The 21,446-nt window shown below is 32.9% G+C and overlaps 2 protein-coding genes across 9 annotated transcripts in view; one reads left to right on the forward strand and one right to left on the reverse strand.

Annotated features, from left to right (window-relative positions):
- LOC134686953 (serine/threonine-protein kinase LATS1-like) overlaps window positions 1-5,157 on the reverse strand; it is a 34,215-nt gene extending 29,058 nt beyond the window's left edge. For 2 of the 4 annotated variants that reach the window (XM_063546827.1, XM_063546823.1), the window contains exons 1-2: window positions 4,832-5,057; window positions 142-749 (exon numbers count right to left, since the gene is read on the reverse strand). In XM_063546827.1, coding sequence (XP_063402897.1) covers window positions 142-474 — 333 coding nt within the window. In that variant the 5' untranslated portion in view covers window positions 475-749; window positions 4,832-5,057. The other 2 variants (XM_063546825.1, XM_063546824.1) reach the window with 2 other exon arrangements.
- A 1,813-nt stretch (window positions 5,158-6,970) lies between these two features.
- Window positions 6,971-21,446, forward strand: part of LOC134686955 (phosphatidylinositol-binding clathrin assembly protein LAP-like) — a 68,955-nt gene continuing 54,479 nt past the window's right edge. For 3 of the 5 annotated variants that reach the window (XM_063546829.1, XM_063546830.1, XM_063546832.1), the window contains exons 1-3: window positions 13,147-13,415; window positions 15,451-15,593; window positions 16,967-17,063. In XM_063546829.1, coding sequence (XP_063402899.1) covers window positions 13,286-13,415; window positions 15,451-15,593; window positions 16,967-17,063 — 370 coding nt within the window. In that variant the 5' untranslated portion in view covers window positions 13,147-13,285. Of the gene's footprint in view, window positions 7,068-13,146; window positions 13,416-15,450; window positions 15,594-16,966; window positions 17,064-21,446 lie in introns of those variants that run through there. The other 2 variants (XM_063546833.1, XM_063546831.1) reach the window with 2 other exon arrangements.

Here is a 21,446-nt window from a genome sequence, read left to right on the forward strand (position 1 = left end):
TTACTAAAGTTAGAGTGCGAAAACTAAAAGTATTCGGACGACGACGACGATGACGACGACGACGATGACGACGACGACGCCAACATGATAGCAATATACGACGAAATTTTTTTCAAAATTTGCGGTAGTATAAAAACTCACATCATTTTTTTCACTGTCATCACTTCCTTGAGTAGATGTTGCACTACTATGGCCATTTTTTTCATCTTTCCCATGCTGGAATGGTCTCAAACTGTTGTGAATAGCTTCCATGGCTTGCTTGTTGTAGGCTTTCCGGCTTTTTCCTGGGGCTGATATAGGCTTAATAATGTTTGGTGACATTTCTCCTTCAGGTTTATTTGTTTTAAGATGGTGACTTAAGGCATTTTTAATGTCATTGAGCATTTGCCGACCCTGATTATCAATGACAAGCGGTCGACGTCCACCACGTTCTGGATCATCATTATCATTTCCACTGGTAGAATTACGTATCATATCTCATCTCTTGTTCACAATATAATTAGCTTTCAATAGCTTATCAAATTTGTTGTTTGAAGGACTCAAGTTTTGCAGCATGTTACTTAGTTAAGTTTGTCCAATTTTCCATATTTATAAATCCATTATATTTCTATCACTTTTCAATATATTGCTTTGAATTAAAAGTGTTCACATAATTTTCACTTTGTTACTAAGTATTATCCAACAAAACTATAGACATGGTGAAAGATCCACATATACTCCAATTACTATATTTTCACCATTTAAAGAACCTGTAAGTAAAGATCAAATCAATTTTATTGAAAAAATACATTTGTGTAACTTAACAAGAGCCACAATTGCTTACCTATCAAAGATTGATACATGTATAACAGGCAGATACTTGAAATTCTTGTTAATTTGCTGATTATTTCTGCTGATTAAATAGTTCTACCTACAATATACATGTACTCAATATATTTTTTCGAGATGCTGTGAATTCATTATTATTATGTGGATACCAATATTTGTGGAATAAGCATGATAAGCAAGATAAACCATGAACATGTTTAAAAAGTATGAATGTTTTATAGGCTTGTATGCTGACTTGAGCAAATCCATCAAATCAAATATTCAAAACTGTACAACTTTTCCTCAGTTCATGAAACTGGTACACATGAAAAATAATCCACAGTGTAAATCGACAATTTTTGTAGATCATCATGCGTTGCTTACTATTTTTGCTACTAACAGTTCCTACCTATCTTTTATAGTTTTTAACTCAACGGATGCCACATATGGAGCAGGATCTGCTTACCCCTCCACAGCACCTGACATCACCCCCAGTTTTTGATGGGGTTTGAGTTTTGTGTTCTATTGTTTGCCTGTAAAAAAATATTGTCTTTTTTGCCAGTCTTTTTGACATCTTTTAAAATGGAATAATTTTGTCTGACAATTAGGCTATGCAAATAACCGGAATGTACTGTACAAGCAATGGGCCAGTTGAGCTCAAAATCATGCATATTCTGACTAAAATTATGATGCTTCAATGCAGGGGTTGAAGTATTGCAGTAACTGAAGCTGTGCATTTTTCTTGATCTTTCATAATATGTAGCAAAACACATTTTTTTGTATTTACTGTTATAACATTATTTAAGGTATTGATATTACATAAATGTGCATTACTCATATACAATGTTTGCCATTTAAATCATTGTTCACCTTTTCAAAAAGGAAATATTGACAAAAACAATTTTATAATTGCTCTAAACATAAGACAGAATTTTATATTTATTAGTGGTTTTGTTTCTAATTCCCTCATTGTTTTTATGGTTAAATTAGAGGGCTGTTCCAATTTCTTTTTTAGTAATCAATTCACCGTCTTTTAGCATGTATAACACACACATTTATACCCTGGTTCATGTTTCTTGTAAGGGGGGTGTGTGATATACATGCCTATTATAGTTATCAAAGGTACAAAATGTACCAGGATTATAATTTAGTACCCCAGACAAACGTTTCGTCTACATAAGTCTCATCAGTGACGCTCATATCAAAATATTTATAAAGCCAAACAAGTACAAAGTTGAAGAGCATTGAGGATCCAAAATTCCAAAAAACATTTTCTTTAGACTTTTTTTCAGGTTCAAAATTCAACAAAAAAATTTCCAGGTGAAGTGAAGAGTACAGAATATTTTTGCCAAAACCTTGATTGTTTTTTTATGTTTTACATGTTATATTTGTAATATGTATATTATTGTTCTTGATTTGTCATGTTTTATTCAAATAAAATACATTTTATATCTCTGTAGTTACATTTATCGTGTAGATTTGTCCATCTGTTTTGCAATCTAGAAAATTCGCCATGTCTTAATAAAGACACAATAAAGCTTTTTTTGTTAGTTAAAGTAGCCTCTGCTTTCCTTGTTGTCAATCATAACATACTGTTTTTGTATGTGTTCATCATTAAAAGTAGAAGAAAAGTGTATGAAAATTGAATAAACCACGCTTGTTTTCAAAAGATAAACCAATTTTTCTTAGTCGTAGTGAGCCACTCTTAATCAAATATGTACATGTATGCTCTTCTTTTTCTTATAATGTGCGTATTGTTATGTGCGTTTTTTATTTTAATGTGCGTATTGTTATGCTTTTACTTTTCTACACTGGTTAGAGGTATAGGGGGAGGGTTGAGATCTCACAAACATGTTTAACCCCGCCGCATTTTTGCGCCTGTCCCAAGTCAGGAGCCTCTGGCCTTTGTTAGTCTTGTATTATTTAAATTTTAGTTTCTTGTGTACAATTTGGAAATTAGTATGGCGTTCATTATCACTGAACTAGTATATATTTGTTTAGGGGCCAGCTGAAGGACGCCTCCGGGTGCGGGAATTTCTCGCTACATTGAAGACCTGTTGGTGACCTTCTGCTGTTGTGTTTTTTTATTTTGGTCGGGTTGTTGTCTCTTTGACACAGTCGAATTCCCCATTTCCATTCTCAATTTTATCTTCTTTTTCTTATGTATTGAAAAAATAATATGAGGTACAATTGGTATACTGACCTGATGTTCAGTGGTTGTCATTTGTTGATGTGGTTCATAAGTGTTTCTTGTTTCTTATATAGATTAGACGGTTGGTTTTACATAGATATAGGAAGATGTGGTGTGAGTGCCAATGAGACAACTCTCAATCCAAATAACAATTTTCTTAAAAAGTACACTAGTCATTTTTGTGACCCTTTATAGCTAACTGTTCAGTGTGTGCAGAAGGTTCTGTGTTGAAGACCGTACTTTGACCAATAAAATATTTTATTTCTACAAAATGTGACTTGGATGGAAAGTTGTCTCATTGGCACTCATACTACATCATCTTAATATTCAACTAAGAACTGAATACTCATCAATTAGTAAGCGACATCAACATATCACTTGCATGTAAACAACATGTTCACCCTTGTTACATATAGATTTTTAAAAAGAGCAAGCTAATGCCACTACAAAGCTGTAAACAACATGCTCGCCCTTGTTACATGTAGATTTGGAAAAGAGCAGGCTAATGCCACTACAAAGCTGTAAACAACATGCTCGCCCTTGTTACATGTAGATTTGGAAAAGAGCAGGCTCATGCCACTACAAAGCTGTAAACAACATGTTCACCCTTGTTACATATAGATTTGGAAAAGAGCAGGCTAATGCCACTACAAAGCTGTAAACAACATGTTCAACCTTGTTACATATAGATTTGGAAAAGAGCAGGCTAATGCCACTACAAAGCTGTAAACAACATGTTCACCCTTGTTACATATAGATTTGTAAAAAGAGCAGGCTAGTGCCACTACAAAGCTGTAAACAACATGTTCACCCTTGTTACATATAGATTTGTAAAAAGAGCAGGCTAGTGCCACTACAAAGCTGTAAACAACATGTTCACCCTTGTTACATTTAGATTTGGAAAAGAGCAGGCTAATGCCACTACAAAGCAACACTAGCACCAGCAACATAAGTGAAAAAGGATTAATACATTGTAAGTTGAAATAACAAGATTCCCAAATCCACTATAAATAAATATATTAATACTCATCAATAGATTTGATTTGCTTAATGGTATTTTAACACAACTAAAAAGCACCACATTTAGGCTATTTTGTGGCAGCCAGTTTTTATTGGTGGAAGAAGCCAGAGTGCCTGGTGAAAACCACTGACCTTCCATAGGAAAACTGACAATCCTAGTGAATTAAGATTGGAGTAGAGTACACACGCACATGCCGCCTGCACAAGCGGGGTTCAACTCACAACCTTTGAGTTGACTGGCTAGTGATTACAGTAGTAACGACTACGCCCACCAAGGCCCCCTCATCAATAGAAAATAATTGCATAAAATACCAGCTGATGTAAACTGGCAACTTAACCTGCTTGATAATAAGTTAATAACCAAATGTCTGCATGTCACAAATAACAAACTATGTAATGTGTCTGTTTGTTACTGCATGGTACATTGTACTTGAGCAGTATGATACTCAAATTAATAGGTATTTATACAATGTCAATAAAAATGTAAATATTTAAAGAATATTTAGCGGTCTTTCTGGACAACTTTCTCAAAATACAATCAGTCGTTTTGTTGAGGTGTAAACAACTGTTCCTCGTATATTCTTATATTTGATATTTTATCATATGATAAAAAATAGGTAAACGACAATATATTTTAACCTGTTGGTTTTTAACACCTTTTTGGTATCCGCCATGTTGTTCGAATGCATCTAGTCCCATATCAGAATTTGTAACTTCTAGTTAATAAAGTTCGTTACTTTTTTTTAATTGTATAGTTTCATTTTTATTTTACTTGTTTCTGGTGACACAAGCAGCAAAACAAATAACACTCACCCAAGAATCTCTGTCGAAATCTGGCACTGAATACGGCCACTATCCAAAATGGACGAGTCCAAGAAACACAAATTCCGTAGCAGGTTGTTTGACCTACATCTTTATTCTTAAAATTAACTATAGACGTGTAAATTTATATTTTAGCAGAAAATATGATATTTTGAACTGTAAGAAATATAAGTAATAAATTATCGATCTTAGGAGCAAGTATTCTCCAATTAATAAAATTCATGCCGCCCTACCTTCTGATACTTCATTTATGGACTTTTCCATCAAGCTATTTGATTGACAGAGGTACGCCCTTTTTACAGCATTGTTGACATTCCATTATTTTCACGTGACTTTCGTACAAAAATTAACCACGTGTGTTAAAGTGTGTAAATATTGTTGCGAATAGCATTTCCACAGGGGCACTGTGCATTTCGTCCTTCTTTTCGGCATCCCGTTCATTAATGGGAGTTTCCATATATTTTTGGCAGTAAAATGTGTCCACCGGACTGTTCTTCAATTGGTAATTACTCCCGGTCGGTAACTGATATGGGTGTCTTTCAACATCTTGGATTGGAAAAAACAAAAATCTAAGGTCCACATTTTCAATTAAATTAGCAAAATTTAATGCAGGAATGCAGATAACTTATGTGAATTTACATTTAAAAGAACACATTTATAAGATTATAAATATTAATAATTTTGAAAGTGTAGATTATTTTTTGCTAAATTTTTAATGTTTTTAAATAGACATGTTAATGGGAGATAACTCTAAAATGGTGCATTTTCTGAAGAAATCTACATGGAGTTTAGTTATTTTGTAATTTAGCTAGAAAATACATTCGGTGACCCTATCTTTTCTTTTGATATTCTCAAAGCATTTTCTAACAAATATCTTTTCGTATTTTATTTTACAATTTTAGTTTAGCTCTCATCTGGTGTTTTCAAGTTCCTGTATAATCCATAAAAATTTTGTCATTTGTCACATCCTGAAGATTGAGAAAATGCACGTTGTCCGTGACTCTTAGAGTCTATTTTGCCGGAGCCGGCAAAATAGCGATTTATATAGAGTTTTTGCTATTTTGCCGTTCTTATTTCAGATGGCAAGACGATATGAATATATTTTTTAGGGAAACTGTACACAAAATATGTGACTTTATTAATGTCAATTAACAAACGGGTTTTTTTTTCGCCTTGCCTTCCTAGTTATCATCAATTTTTGTGGTTCTAAAATATAAAGAAAAGAGAAGAATGGGGTGCGACAAATATGAAGAAAAGAGAAAAATAACTTAAAAATTAAATAATAGTATACAGAAATTAAGAGCCCCATCAAGATCTCTAGCTGTTTTAATCTTTGAAACAGCATAATTATTCTTTTGGCGGCTTTGTATATTTCTGAAGTTACTGAATATAACTCATTCAACGAATAGTTTCTGAGTTAAATGATCATCTATAAGTTGTGACAATGTTACACAATAAGTCAAAGCCGAGCCTGTGTAAAAATTAATACTGATAAAATTATTGAACAGAGTCGAAAATAAACTTTATACTCAAACACATATGTCATCATAAGCGGAGGCATTTAAGGTTCATCATAAGGAATTGAAAAATATGGCCGCGTTTACACCTCAAAAATTACTATGAGTACAGACAAACTGGTACATCCAGGAAAGTTTTAAGGTTCATCATAATAGTTATCAAAAGTACCAGGATTATAATTTTATTTTTATACGCCAGACGCGCGTTTCGTCTACATAAGACTCATCAGTGACGCTCAGATCAAAATAGTTAAAAAGCCAAACAAATACAAAGTTGAAGAGCATTGAGGACCCAACCTTTTGGCTAAAATGGCCGTATTTACACCCCAAATTTTACTCTGAGTACAGACTAACCTATACACCTGCAACAGTTTTAAGGGATGGCAGGAACTAGATATATATATTTTAAATGCATTTTATGTTTCAGAAAATTAGTAACTTTTCTAGATTTTGCTATCCATTTTTTTTCGTTCCTGCAGAAGGTGCAAAAATTAACTAAGTAGTGAAAACGATTGAGAAGCTCCCCTCATATAATCAATGTTGTGAGTAGTATTGATTTAAATGGACAATAGATGGACAATAGACACCTGTATACAATAGGTGATTTAACAGGTTTAAACTGTGTAACTGGACCGTATCAAATGAAACTCGGGTGTTTGTTTATTTTGCTATCTTCTGCAGACTGGAAAAAAATGCACATCAAAATGCAGGTAAGTTTTTCATTTTCTGAAACGTAGACTTCATATAACTTTTATATATCTAGTTCCTGCCATGCCTTAAAACTTTCCTGAATGTACCAGTTTGTCTGTACTCATAGTAATTTTTGAGGTGTAAACACGGCCATATTTTTCAATTCCTTATGATGAACCTTAAGGTTCATGTGGACCCTATGGCTAAAATGGCCGTATTTTCACCTCAAAATTTACTCTGAGTACAGACAAACCTACGCATCTGTAAAAAAAATCAGGCATAGCATGCCCTAGATAAATGAATTTTAAGTATGTTTTATGTTTTAGAAAAATAAAAACTTACCAGGATTTTGCCGTGCACTTTTTTTCATTCCCCCAGAAGGTGCCAAAATAAACTAAGTTGGGAAACAGGTTTGAGAACTTCCCCACAGGTAAAACTTAAAATGAGCATTTTTAATTGACATGGACATTAGATGGACAATAGATACCTGACAATAATTGGTTATATAAACTGTGTACCTGAGTGGACCATATCAAGGTAAACTCAACTGTTTGTTAATTTTATCATCTTCTGCAGAGACGAAAAAAAGTGTACGGCATAATCCAGTTAAGTTAAGAATTTTTTAAATCATACAATGCATTTGAATTCTATTTATCTAGGGCATGCTATGCCTTAAAACTTTTCCAGATGCACAGGTTTGCCTGTACTCAGAGAAAATTTTGAGGTGAAAATACGGCCATTTTAGCCATAGGGTCCACATGAACCTTAAGGCATGGCAGGAACTAGATATATAAAAGTTATACGAAGTCTAAGTTTCAGAAAATTAAAAACTTACCTGGATTTTCATGTCCAGTTTTTTTCAGTCTGCAGAAGATAGCAAAATAAACAAACACCCGAGTTTCATTTGATACGGTCCACTCAGTTACACAGTTTAAATCACCTTTTGTTTACAGGTGTCTATTGTCCATCCCGGCATTGTCCATTTAAATCAAAACTACTCACAACATTGATTATATGAGGGGAGCTTCTCAATCGTTTTCACTACTTAGTTAATTTTTGCACCTTCTGCAGGCACGAAAAAAACTGGAAAGCAAAATCTAGAAAAGTTTATAATTTTTTAAAACATAAAATGCATTTAAAATTTATATATCTAGTTCCTGCCATCCCTTAAAACTGTTGCAGGTGCACAGGTTAGTCTGTACTCAGAGTAAAATTAGGGGTGTAAATACGGCCATTTTAGCCAAAAGATTAAGATAACCCTTAACATCTGTCCTATATATAGACAGTTTATTGTTTTTATATTCAAGCACCACATTACTCTTTATTCTTTATTTTCTATCTCTTTTTATTTTATTTTTTGTCCTTTATCATGTGACTTCACTTTTTGTTAACTATTCTCTATTTTGTAAATCCCACAAAGAGAACTTTGAAAGATAGCATGCATGCATTGACGAAATTTAAAAGAACATCCGAATGATTTTTTTTTAATTTTTTTGAAACACTGGTCAATTAAATTGCGAAATTCATTTCCACAATTGACAGGGCCGTAACTAGCCTCTTATTTTTTCTATGCATTGACTTTGAGTGCGATTAGGTTTCGTCATTTACTCTTTTGGTTCTTTAGTTTTCTATGTTGTTCCATGTGTTTTGTTGTTTGTCTGTTTGTCTTTTTCATTTTTAGCCATGGCGTTGTCCCTCTGGTATCTTTCGTCTTTTTCGTATCTTTTCTGTTAAAGGGGTCTGAACATGACTTAATGCAAGTTTAACTCTTCAATGGAACAGGTCATATGGCAATACATTATTGTTTTTTTCACCAAATTATTTGATACCGGGAAATTGGTGACCCTACTTTAATTTAAACCATGTCAGTTATCTAGTTTTATCTACCCCAAAAAGCCAGTCTTGTATTCTTTGATATCAAGTTCAACTCTCCATGCAGAAACGACTTTTTTTTTCTCTGTGTCTTGTAGCATCGTATATTCTCGGTGTGCATGCAACATTGCAAAACCACACGTTTACTAGACAAATGAAAATCAACACTCAGACTATAGTCATAAAGTAGGACAATGAATGAACAAAAGACAAACCCGGGACTAATAAGTACAAACAATAGACCATCAATTCTGAAAACTTAAAGTAAAATAGAAACCTGGATCACGAAAAACATGCAGGGGCGACACCAGAGAGCGAAGAGAACTTGCTTTTTGCTAGACACTTTCCGTGAAAACAATTTGATATTAAGACAATCTTTTGTTTCATTTTTTTTTTTAATTTCTAACATAAGGCATTTGCCTCATTTGCCTTAATGTAGTTTCGGCCCTGCTAAGACTAAATTATCAATCAGTGCATATCCAACATCCAATGGATTTAGTGTAAAGACGTCATAAACAGTCAGAGAAAAACATAAGCCGAAGTTGTGCAATGCCAAGATACAGGTATCATCAAATTGTAGATCGATGAATGTGTATATTATGTACATAACAAAAACATTTAGCTCACTTTTAAATTACTGATAACAAATTCAATATTAAAGCCATTAAAAATAATATTCAATTATCTTACTACAGTATTGAATTCGTAACCTTTTAGAAAGTTTATCAAAAGTATTGATAAGTTTACCAGGATCCTTTCCAAATCCAGCACCGGTAAACAACATTTCATTTCCGTAAAAATGAGAGTGTGCTTTCCCGTTTGAAATAAGTTTTCTTCAGGTACGTAACAACCAAACTTCAAAACCCTATCCATATAATTACATGCATTTATCAAATTAATGTTTACTCATGCAAAGTAATGTATTGAATTACACATTACATATTGTAAACCTATTAAAGGTGACTGCTCTTCTGTATTTGGTTTGAATGTTTCGCGATATACATCTCTGCGTTTGCTCTAAAAAGATTTTATAGAGAATGCATGAGTTTGATGCTTATCTTAACTTTTACTTTTTACTAATAAATATAATTATATTATTTTAAATTTTTTATCAATTGAAATATTAACTCAGAATTTCTTTCCTAATTATATCATCAAATTATCATCATCATTATATATATATATATTACTTAGTATATTACTTAGTATATATACAACTCGTCTGAACATCAACCCAACAATGCTAGATCTGTAAATTTGTTTTCGCATTGTATCGACAAATCTTAATTTCTGTTTTGTATAACATTACAATTAAATGAAATGAAAACAATGCTGCATTGAATTACAGTTACATGTAATTCAAAGATTACTGCATTACATATACATACTTTTACTTGAAACATGTAATTAATTTCCTTTCTTTGCATTTCAATTACAAATTTGCATTACCCCATGACTGAAACATCACACTAGTAATTCAAATCAATGCATTACACATGAACTGAAACATCATACTAGTAATACAAATCATTGCATTATCCCATGACTGAAACATCACACTAGTTATACAAATCATTGTATTCCCCCATGACTGAAACATCCTACTTGTAATACAAATCACAGGCGCGGAGCCGGGTTTCCGGGGGTTGGAACCCCCTTTTTTGGACGATCAATGCATTTGAATGTGGATATGTAATTGGACCCCCCCCATTTGTCCTTGGTTAGGACCCCCTTTACAAAATGGCTGGATCCGCCCCTGAATCATTGCATTACCCCATAACTGAAACATCATACTAGTAATACAAATCATTGCATTACCCCATGACTGAAACATCATACTAGTAATACAAATCATTGCATTACCCCATGACTGAAACATCATACTAGTAATACAAATCATTGCATTACCCCATGACTGAAACATCATACTAGTAATACAAATCATTGCATTACCCCATGACTGAAACATCATACTAGTAATACAAATCATTGCGTTACCCCGTGACTAAAACATCATACTAGTAATACAAATCATTGCATTACCCCATGACTGAAACATCATACTAGTAATACAAATCATTGCATTACCCCATGACTGAAACATCATAATAGTAATACAAATCATCTACTTGAGGCCCTTGAGGATGTTCACTACTCTGTTATTTGGCTAGAAATGATTATCGATAGTTTGTTCCTACATTTGATATTGGCATCATTAAAAAATTAACAAAAACTCAAAAGTTTTGAAAATATGCCTTTTTCAGATATATGCACTAAAATTACGAAAAGAATAAAAATTGGATAAGAGAGCATAACTTTTATAAGGCGCTATATGAACGAAACTAAAGGATTTCTAATAATTCTGACAAAAAAATCAAAAACAATTAAGAAAAGCGAATTTTAAAATTCTTAAGAATTTAGAATCATTGAATCACATGCATGATACTGTGAAATTTAAACACTAGATTTATAACCACAAAAGGAAGATTGGGATTGATCTTGGAGGTTATAGTCCGAGCAGTTTATGAATTAGGGACCAAAAAGTGGCCAAATATATGGTTTTTTTCTAGTTTCCAGACAACAACTTGTGGAACGGTGTACGGATCACTCTGAAATTATATCGCAAGTTTCAATACCACAAAGGGTTGGTTATAATTGGTTTTGGGGATTATGACTCAAACCGGTTAGGAATTAGGAGCAAAAAAGAGGAACAGCGGTATACCACTGTTGCCTTCATTTAAAAGCAGTGTAAGGAAGGTAATCCAAACACATTAAATTATGTATAAATAAATGTTGTATTGTCTTGTGATGATAAGCTGTCAATTTATTTTTAGAGGTAACTATTAAAGGAATAGTTATTAGCCATGATTATGTATGCCATTTTCTATTTTAAGACTTGTATGATTCGTTTAGAGATATGTATTTAAAATTGGTAATTATGGTTGCAAACTCCATTCGAAATTTGAATTGAGATTGTGACCATATCTTGAGGGAAGGAATTATTTGGAAAAAAGTGGGGGTGGGGGTTAACAAAAAAGAAATTATGGGGAGGGTGCAATCTTTTCTCATTTCAGATTTAAGAAATTCAAAAGACAATTTCTTCAAAGATTTGTATTAAAAAGGTGGGGGGTAATGATTATTTTATTGTGTCAATTCGCCAGTGTATTACACAAAACAAAAAACTAAATAGATTCTAAATCAAATAAAATATGTTTATTTCCTAATGAAAGGGCCCTTATAGGCAAATCAATTACCAACAAATAAATCATAATAGACAAAACATGATAAATATATGTTTAATAATATATATGAAAATAAACATTATAATATGATTCATATAAAAACAAAAGAACAGTATATAGATCTACGAGAGTGTCAGTTCGGCAAAAGAAAGATAGATCTAACTCTTTACCAAGTGTTATCATTATTTTTTTAACTGACAGTATTATTTATCACTTCTAAGCCAGGAACATATAACGTTATATTATTTTAATTCGTATATTACAACAAATTTGATTCGTTTAGAGATAGTCACATGTTAAACTATATTTTCGAAGGTAGAGAAAAAACGGCGGATAGCAAAAAGCTAATTGACCGGCAAAAAGTATATCGCACGGTTATTTTTAGAATATCTAAAAACCGATATACTTTGTGAATTAATGTACTGAATTTCAAGATATTGTTTAACATTTTATAACACATGATATCTGTCATCGATTATTTGACAAAAAATCTTTAAATACATAAGATGTAAAAAAAAAAAAAAAAAAAAAAGGAAATGAAATAACAACTAATATGTTGTTACTGTCAAGGAGACAATGTAATATCTATAAAATTCCAATAATCCTAAATGACGATTTTGATACAAGTATGGTCGGAAATTAATAATATAACAAATATAGCCTTTGTATGAGGTCAATACAGGATATATCGACCCAAAGAAGTATATCGACCTCGGACTTCGTCCTCAGTCAATATACTTCTTTCAGGTCAATATATCCTTGTATCAACCTCATACAAAGGCTGTATTTGTATAATATGTGTTATATTAACATATTGATATACTTTTCCCGGTTCTAAGCGGAGCATTTTATTTCTATATATGATTTAGCCAGTGCCTTTTAAAAAACATTTTGCCGAGCTTTTAGAAAAGCTAATAGTTTTGCAGAAAACCGGCGTAGACTAAGTGTAACAAAAAAATCAGATCGCCTCTGTTTCGGAGATTGATTAATGAAACAGCCATCTTGAATATTATTGGTCGCCGTATCCACCCCTTTTTGTGTATTTAGAGCATCTCAACACACTCATTTGGGTCAGAGAAGACCCTTGGTGACTCCTGAGTGTTCTAACCATATAGTTAGTCAAAATGTCAGGACAGAGTATTTTAGATCGCATGACTGCGGCTAAACACAGCCTCTCGGGCCAAGGGTTGGCCAAGGTTGTATGTAAAGCAACTACAGAAGAAGTTATGGGGCCAAAGAAAAAACATCTGGATTGTAAGTAACCCAACAATCCCTAGCGGTTACTGTATGATGACATGGCTTAAATGAGGAAGGATACTTGTGTTAATATTTGACCTCGGTTTGGGGTGATGGTTGGTAGGCAGCTGGTGATGATACTAGGGTACATTTACCATGACAACTAAACTCTAAAGTATAAATTATCCCTTGTTGGATTCTGAGGGTGGGCAAACAAAACAATTTCGCCAGAATTGAATTCCTGAAGGGATAATGCCACAACATGTTCTCTTATAGTCCATGATTGCAGTTTGTACGCTTGAAAACCCATTAACCATTATGTCCATGGATTCATTGGCCCTTACTTATGATGATAAGCCTTGCATCCTCTAGAACTGATCAATGTTTGAAACCAGCCATCATTTAAACACACACTTTGACTGGATATGTGTTGTCAATGATGTCATTTCTGTTATGCTGAATTTACATATCCGTTTGTCATGTTTGTATTAATTTCCTTGAACATGCATGTTGAAAACAATTCTCTTGGAAAAAGTTAATGTGCGTAAGATAAATTGCCAGAATGCAAGGTTTTGATTCAGAACCAATCAATAACAGGGCTACCAGCCAGTATTTTCTATTTCCAATTTCAATCCTTAAAGACAATAACAATCTAGGTTAACAGCCATCTTTTAAACTATGATCATGATGATTGACAATTATATGTGCAAAAACATAATTTAAACATAGATATTGATTTTATCTGGGTTTGTTAAAATTCTATCTGCAAATGAGTACCTGCTGAATGTAAATTAATGTTTGTTCGTGGAAAAGTTCCATAACCAGGGATTTAATATCATTTTTCTATAAAAATACATGAGTGTTTGAGATTTTTATACGAAAATTGCTCTGAAATTGTACCACAATGTTTATTTATTACCACAAGTAGAAGTATTGGATTAATTTTTGTGGTTATGGTGCCAACAGGTTAGGAGTTACGACTAAAAAGGGGCCAAAAACAAGCATTTCTGTAGTTTCTGTACAATATATAACTTGTGTGTAAGTGTATGGATTTCCCTAACATTGTACCTTGAAGTTCCAAATCACAAAAGGAAGGGATTGAGTTTGGGGATTACTGCCCCATTCATGCAGGAATTAATGGCCATTAAAGGGCTAAAATAAACATTTTTCTAGTTTCTGGATAATGACTTGTTTTTAAGTGTTTAGATCTCTCTGAAATTGTAGAAACAATGTTCCATATACTACAATGGAAAGGGGGCAGGGGCCAGTTTTGGGTGATTGCTCCAAGGGGTGATTCAAAAAGTTTGGGGGGGGGGGGGGGGTCCAATTTTGTCAAAAGGTTCAATTTCTTTTTTTCAAAATTTCTCAAATTTAATTTTTTTAAGAAGTTTCAAGAAGAAATCTTTAATTTGCAATCAAAATTCAGAGCTGTATCAAGCTTGCATGTTATGTCCACTGACTGAAAATTATCCACAAACCAAATTTCAGAGTTGTATGTCTAAAGAGTATCAAATAAATTTATATGACAAAAAGTCCATTTGCCAATTCCCGTATTTGACCCTGTATTTAGAGATCCCTTTTTTAGTTGTCTCCCTTAGGAGGGACTTTAATTTTTATTCACAATGGAAAGCTAGCAGAAAGAGCAAATTAAACTGTGCGTAATGGATGTTATATATAAGGTTTTCAAATCTTTTAATTACATCCATTTGTTGTTTGCTTAATACATATGTCATCAGAAATTAATTTTTGTGAAAAATTTGTGAAAACGCAGAAACATTTCTTTCAATTCATCATTTTTTGCTTTTGTAAGGTATAGAACCAGTCTATGATTGACAAAGGGGAGTAATTTGTTAAAAAAAGGGTGTAATAACAGATTAAAATGGGTAATTGGCAAATGGACTATTTATTATTATGTATTAGTGGGAACAAAATTAAAATTGGACATATATTTTCTCAATGAAAATTATATTTTATCAATAGAGTCTTCAGCATGCCTACTTTTCCCAGGTTATATGTTACCTATTTACATGCTCTTATTTCATATATTTTGCAGATTTAATTCAATGCACCAATGAGCCAAATGTTTCCATTCCACAGTTAGCTGATTTACTGATCGAAAGAACACAACATACAAACTGGACAATAGTGTTTAAGTCCTTGATTACAATACAGAATTTAATGAATTATGGCAATGAGGTATGTCTCACCAAAACTATATTGTATCTTGATAAGGATCTGTGGTGAAGGAGGACCCTTTACCATGTTTACGCAACAAAGATATGTTTTTGAAAATTTTCCCCTTACAACAAAAATAAACAGCAGTTGTTAGTAATAGCATAAATACAAATATATTTAGGATAATAAGATAGAAAAAAGCTTAAGCATTTATGTCTTCCGAAACACCACTTCCAATAATTAATATAATATTACAATATTTTACAAGGCACCATACATAGACAAACAATAATTCACTGGCTTAAAATTTATATTTGCTTGAATGCACTTGAAATTAGAAAAGGTGAAAATTGATATCAAATTGACATATTTTTGCAAGGTCAGCAATTGAGACTTGAAGCAGTTTCTTATATATAGTAAAATACTTAGGCCAAATAAAAATATATGTGTGGATCCAGTTACACACTGGACCCTAGTTAAAAACCCAGACCCTAGAATTTGTTTCCATTTCTATAAAATAAATTTTGAAACCATCAATAAAATAATTAAGTTTATAGATTTCTGTCATCTGAATTTCCATCAGAAGTATCTGTTATGGCTAAAATGCAAGAATTCATAACAGAATGCAAAAAAACAAACTAAAAACATATCATGAAATTGAGAATGGAAATGGGGAATGTGTCAAAAGACAACAATCTGACCATAGAGCAGACAACAATGTAGTGATAAATTCCCGCACCGGAGGCGTCCTTCAGCTGGCCCCTAAACAAATATATACTAGTTCAGTGATAATAGATGCCATACTAAACTCCAAATTATACACAAGAAACTAAAATTAAAATAATACAAGACTAACAAACGCCAGAGGCTCTTGACTTGGGACAGGCGCAAAAATGTGGCGGGGTTAAACATATTTATGAGATCTTCCCCCTCCCCTAATACCTCTAGCCAATATAGAAAAGTAAACACAGAACAATTCACACATTAAAATTCAGTTCAAGAAAAGTCAGAAGATGTTACAATAGAAAATAAACAAAATAACAATGATACATGACTGTTTATTTTTACAACCTAACACATGTAAAAATGGTGGATTTTCAGATGGGGCATGTATAATACCGGAAACAATTTCAGTGAAACCTACCGAACTTTAAAGTATGTAACAGGAACCAAACATGTATCTTTATTTGGCCCTACTCAAATTCTCATTTGACTTAATTATAATTATAACAATCAATTGTAGTCAAAACTCTTGTCAATTTTTCTTTAGATGTATATTAGGGTAATGTTTTGGTGTGTAGGATATGTGTAAGATTGATGGAGATAGGTGCATCCTGTGGGCACAGTGGCACTATGACAATAAATACAATTATATTTCTTTTATTTTATTTCAGAGATTCACACAGTATTTGGCCTCCAATAACTGTACTTTTAACCTCAATAACTTTATAGATAAAGCTGGAGTTCAAGGTGAGAAAAAAGAAACTCAAGGTGATTAAAATAATCTATTTGCTGTTGAAAAGTATACACTGTTTATCTTACATAAACAGATAAATTGAGCCTTTGCTGGCACTTGCTGTCTTTCACCATCCGTCGGTCGTCTGTTGTCATAAACTGTTTAAAGAAACATTTCCTTGTAATTTCCAGGCATAAGGTAGCACTCCACAGTTAGAAAATAAAATTAAAAATGAGCCCCAAAATGTTTTATCATCTCCTGTTCCTGGATTTCTAATACATTTACCTAACAGTTTGTGTTGTACATGTGCATATGTATGTAATCAGTATCTTCCATAGATTCAATTTTCCAACGTTAAAAGGGTGAAAATTAATTCCTTTTATGTGTATCCATGGCAACATTCAGCATTTATTTACCATAAAATATTGCAAAAAGGGGGGTGAACATGTCATATATCCCCCCAAAATTTGGATCAAACTAGAATTTCAATGCCTTTGAGTGATACCTTTTTAGAAACTGTTTTCTTAAATCTTCCTAATGATCAAATAAAAAATGGGTGTCTTTCGCCTCATTTTTTCGTAAAATCCAATCACAAAGTTCGTGCGATAAAAAGTTGGAAAAAAACATTACAATAATTGCCGGACCAATGTATGGTATGGACATGCAAATACGGACTGTCATACAGAAAACAGCCTATATTACATACATTACATAACCTTGATGTTCATATAAACCCAATACAAAGGCTATTTTAATACTCAGCTATCCAAAAATGAATTTTATTGCACACTAGCTCTCATATTTAAAAAATCCACAGGGGCCAAAATGCGAAACTACACACCTAACTGTGGAGTGCTACCTAATGTTCCCAAACTTTTCCTGTATGCTCCTTATGGTATCTAGCTTAACATTTTGTCTTGGGAATTACTCTTGCAACATACATGGTCACTGTTGCTTAAACAAAACAAAGGGGATAAAATACAAACTGAAGCAATTAGGGCAAAACTAACACTAACAGCAACACAGCTAAAAATAATCAGCATTCTGAGCAGGTCAACGTCTATCTCCTATTAAATGTTAAGAAAATATTAACAACTAATTTTTATACGACCGCAAAATTTGAAAAATTTTCGTCGTATATTGCCATCACGTTGGCGTCTGCGTCGTCGTCGTTGTCTGATTACTTTAAGTTTTCGCACTCTAACTTAAGTAAAAGTGAATAGAAATCTATGAAATTTTAACACAAGGTTTATGATCACAAAAGGAAGTTTGGGATTGATTTTGGGAGTTTTGATCCCAACAGTTAAGGAATAAGGGGCCAAAAAGGGCCCAAATAAGCATTTTCTTGTTTTTCGCACAGTAACTTTAGTAAAAGTAAATAGAAATCTATTAAATTTTGACACAAGGTTTATGACCACAAAAGGAAGGTTGGGATTGATTTTGGGAGTTTTGGTTCTAACAGTTTAGGAATAAGGGGCCAAAAAGGGGTCCAAATAAGCATTTTCTTGGTTTTCGCACCATAACTTTAGTTTAAGTAAATAGAAATCTATGAAATTTAAACACAAGGTTTATGACCATAAAAGGAAGGTTGGTATAGATTTCGGGAGTTTTGGTCCTAACAGCTTAGGAATAAGGGGCCGAAAAGGGTCCAAAATTCAACTTTGTTTGATTGCATCAAAAATTGAATAATTGGGGTTCTTTGATATGCCAAATCTAACTGTGTATGTAGATTCTTAATTTTTGGTCCCGTTTTCAAATTGGTCTACATTAAGGTCCAAAAGGTCCAAAATTAAACTTTGTTTGATTTTATCAAAAATTGAAAAATTGGGGTTCTTTGATATGCCGAATCTAACTGTGTATGAAGATTCTTAATTTTTGGTCCCGTTTTCAAATTGGTCCAGAATAGTAAGCAATAAATATCTAAATGCACAATATTGTGCAATAGCAAGATTTTTTTTTAATTGGAGTTATCTTACTTTGTCCAGAATCAACTTAAATCTTTGTCATATACAATATACAATGTATATTCACTTTTTACTACCAACTGATAAATTAAAACAATCTTTACCATTCAGTGATAACAAGCAGTTTTTTTACATCTAAATATTTTATGATGTATTTAAATGAGTAGTTATTGTTGCAAACTCCATTAGAAATTTTAATTGGGATTAGTTTTGGAATAAGGGAAAGGGGGATGTGATTAAAAAAATTGTATTCAATTTTTCTCATTTGAAATTTCATAAATAAAAAGAAAATTTCTTCAAACAATTTTTTGAGAGGATTAATATTCAACAGCATAGTGAATTGCTCTAAGAGAAAACAAAAATTTTAAGTTCATTAGAACACATTCATTCTGTGTCAGAAACACATGCTGTGTCAACTATTTAATCACAATCCAAATTTAGAGCTGGATCCAACTTGAATGTTGTATTCATACTTGCCCCAACCGTTCAGGGTTCAACCTCTGCGGTCGTATAAAGCTGCGCCCTGCGGAGCATCTGGTTGTCTCAGCTGCAACTTAAGTTGTAGAAGGCCAAACTTTTAAGATTACTATGTGGCAATAAGATTACTATGTGTAGATAAGATTACTATGTGTAGATAAGATTACTATGTGTAGATAAGATTACTATGTGGCTACAGGAGCACTTGTAAGATATTTATATTTGTATGAAGATTTATATTTTAAAATGTTAAAGATAGTATAGCTTCATACCATTGGAGGATCCAGGGGGGAGGGGGCTTCAGGGGTTGGAACCCCCTTTTTTGGCTGATCAATGCATTTGAATGGGGACATACAGTTGGACCCCCCTTTGTCCTGGGTTGGGACCCCCCTTTTTAAATTGGCTGGATCCGCCCCTGCATTCTTTGTATGATGATGTCTTGTGTTACAAAGTTTCCATATCCGAACGATACTCGCCTATTAGTCGATCCGACTATAAGTCGGATACCCTTTTCAGCTCCAAACTTCTGACTTATAAGCGAGTATCTACGGTATATGTCTTGCCTAATTTTCATGATTCAGAGACTGCTATAAAAAAATGTATAAAAATAGAAGATGTGGTATGATTGCCAATGAGACAACTCTCCACAAGAGACAAAAATGACACAGAAATTAACATAAAACGGACATCCTACTTTTTAGTTTTAAAGGCTTTCGTAAGAGAAAGTCATTTTAACATAACTCGCTATCTTTTTGACCCAACATTTTGTCTTTAAACAGCCACACATTTCCAGTGATAGAAGTGACATGATGATTAAGTACTATCAAAACAATTGGAATGTTTCTCAGAAGCTTATTCGAAATATTAACTGGGAAGAAATTACTCTTTAATATTTTCTATGTAAAATGGAAAGAATTTCATTCCTCTGAACAATTACTACCCGTAATATCTTCCACCGTAACAAATATTACAATGGAAACTAGAGGGTCATTGGTTTCCTGTACCTATCTTATTAGCACATATATTACACATTTCCTATTTGTATTCATATCTTGTATCTCATTTTCATCAACCATGGGTTTTTATACGACCGCAAAATTTGAATTTTTTTTCGTCGTATATTGCTATCACGTCGGCGTCGTTGTCTGCGTCGTCCAAATACTTTTAGTTTTCACACTCTAACTTTAGTAAAAGTGAATAGAAATCTATGAAATTATAATATAAGGTTTATGACCACAAAAGGAAGGCTGGGATTGAATTTGGGAGTTTTGGTCCCAATATTTTAGGAATGAGGGGCCAAAAAGGGCCCAAATAAGCATTTTCTTGGTTTTCGCACTATAACTTTAGTTTAAGTAAATAGAAATCTATGAAATTTTGACACAAGGTTTATGACCACAAAAGGAAGGTTGGGATTGATTTTGGGAGTTTTTGTTCTAACTGTTTAGGAATAAGGGGCCAAAAAGGGCCAAAATAAGCATTATTCTTGGTTTTTGCACAATAACTTTAGTATAAGTGAATAGAAATCAATGAAATTTAAACACAAGGTTTATGAACACAAAAGGAAGGTTTGGATTGATTTTGGGAGTTTTGGTCCCAACAGTTTGGGAATAAGGGGCCCAAAGGGTCCAAAACTAAACTTTGTTTGATTTCATCAAAAATTGAATAATTGGGGTTCTTTGATATGCTGAATCTAACTGTGTATGTAGATTTTTAATTTTTGGTCCCGTTTTCAAATTGGTCTACATTAAGGTCCAAAGGGTCCAAAATTAAACTTAGTTTGATTTTAACAAAAATTGAATCTTTGGGGTTCTTTGATATGCTGAATCTAAAAATGTATTTAGATTTTTTATTATTGGCCCAGTTTTAGAGTTGGTCCAAATCGAGGTCCAAAATTTAACTTTGTTTGATTTCATCAAAAATTGAATAATTGGGGTTCTTTGATATGCCAAATCTAACTGTGTTAGTAGATTCTTAATT

Source organism: Mytilus trossulus, chromosome 10, assembly GCF_036588685.1.
Source record: "Mytilus trossulus isolate FHL-02 chromosome 10, PNRI_Mtr1.1.1.hap1, whole genome shotgun sequence".
Classification (NCBI taxonomy): domain Eukaryota; kingdom Metazoa; phylum Mollusca; class Bivalvia; order Mytilida; family Mytilidae; genus Mytilus; species Mytilus trossulus.